The sequence below is a fragment of the Penaeus monodon genome, chromosome 21 (genome assembly GCF_015228065.2).
Source record: "Penaeus monodon isolate SGIC_2016 chromosome 21, NSTDA_Pmon_1, whole genome shotgun sequence".
Lineage (NCBI taxonomy): Eukaryota > Metazoa > Arthropoda > Malacostraca > Decapoda > Penaeidae > Penaeus > Penaeus monodon.
In genome coordinates this window covers 19,698,599-19,699,484 of record NC_051406.1, presented here as the reverse complement: position 1 = coordinate 19,699,484, position 886 = coordinate 19,698,599, and the positions used below count along the sequence as shown (strand labels likewise).

The following is an 886-nucleotide window of genomic DNA, read 5'->3' as shown; positions in this document are numbered from 1 at the left end:
ATTGAGGTGCAGGGTCATCTTATACTGCAACTGTTGAACTATAATGCACAATCAAAAGAATTCATGTTTTAAAATTAAAATCACCATATTTTAAAGAATATATACCTAATTTCCATTATTTACAGGGAATATGGAGAAGCCTGGCATAATGCTGGAAGATTGTTCAACAAGCAGAATGTGTTTGATGACTTCCAAGCAGCTGCTGAGTATATGATCAGCGAGGGATACACATCAAACCGTCGCATCATCATACAGGGTGGATCTAACGGGGGCTTGCTTGTGGGGGCTTGCATAAACCAGAGACCAGACCTATTTGGGGCTGCCATTGCTCAGGTTGGGTCAGTATCATTAGTGGAGAGGACATTGTTCAGTTTCTCAGGACAAGCTCTTGAGATTACTTTGTATAATGGTGTAAAAGTGTGTATGTGAAGGGAGCTGTATAATAGTGCTTTATCATTATTTGTTCCATCATGATTTATAATAATTAGGGAATTATTTTTAAGGAAAGTGAATGGCCATGTAATTGTATTTGCCATATTGCTGGAATGGTGATTGTAGCTTTGCAAGCCACTGAGCCAGACAAGTATTTATCAGATTGCACACTGAATGAAAAATAAGTTTGATTTTGAGGACATTCTGTATAAGAATAGCCTGAACTGAGAAATTTTAAAAGTTCCTGTAATGGTTTTATTGATTACCTAGGGTGATGGATATGCTTCGATTCCACAAGTTCACCATTGGATATGCCTGGTGCTCAGACTTTGGAAATCCTGATGAGAAAGAGCACTTTGAGAACATCATCAAGTACTCTCCACTTCACAATGTTCAAACCCCACCAGAGGGTGTGCAGGTGAGATAATCTTTATGTTAAGGTATGCTCAAGCAA

The 886-nt window shown here is 38.5% G+C and overlaps 2 protein-coding genes across 2 annotated transcripts in view; one reads left to right on the top strand and one right to left on the bottom strand.

Annotated features, from left to right (window-relative positions):
• LOC119586316 (prolyl endopeptidase-like) overlaps positions 1-859 on the top strand; it is a gene marked incomplete at its 5' end in the record, with an annotated part of 4,916 nt that extends 4,057 nt beyond the window's left edge. Inside the window, 2 exon segments of the mRNA XM_037935028.1 lie at positions 126-338; positions 703-859. Of these exon segments, the coding sequence (XP_037790956.1) occupies positions 126-338; positions 703-859 (370 nt within the window).
• Positions 1-886, bottom strand: part of LOC119586313 (prolyl endopeptidase-like) — a gene marked incomplete at both ends in the record, with an annotated part of 21,535 nt that overhangs the window by 11,609 nt on the left and 9,040 nt on the right.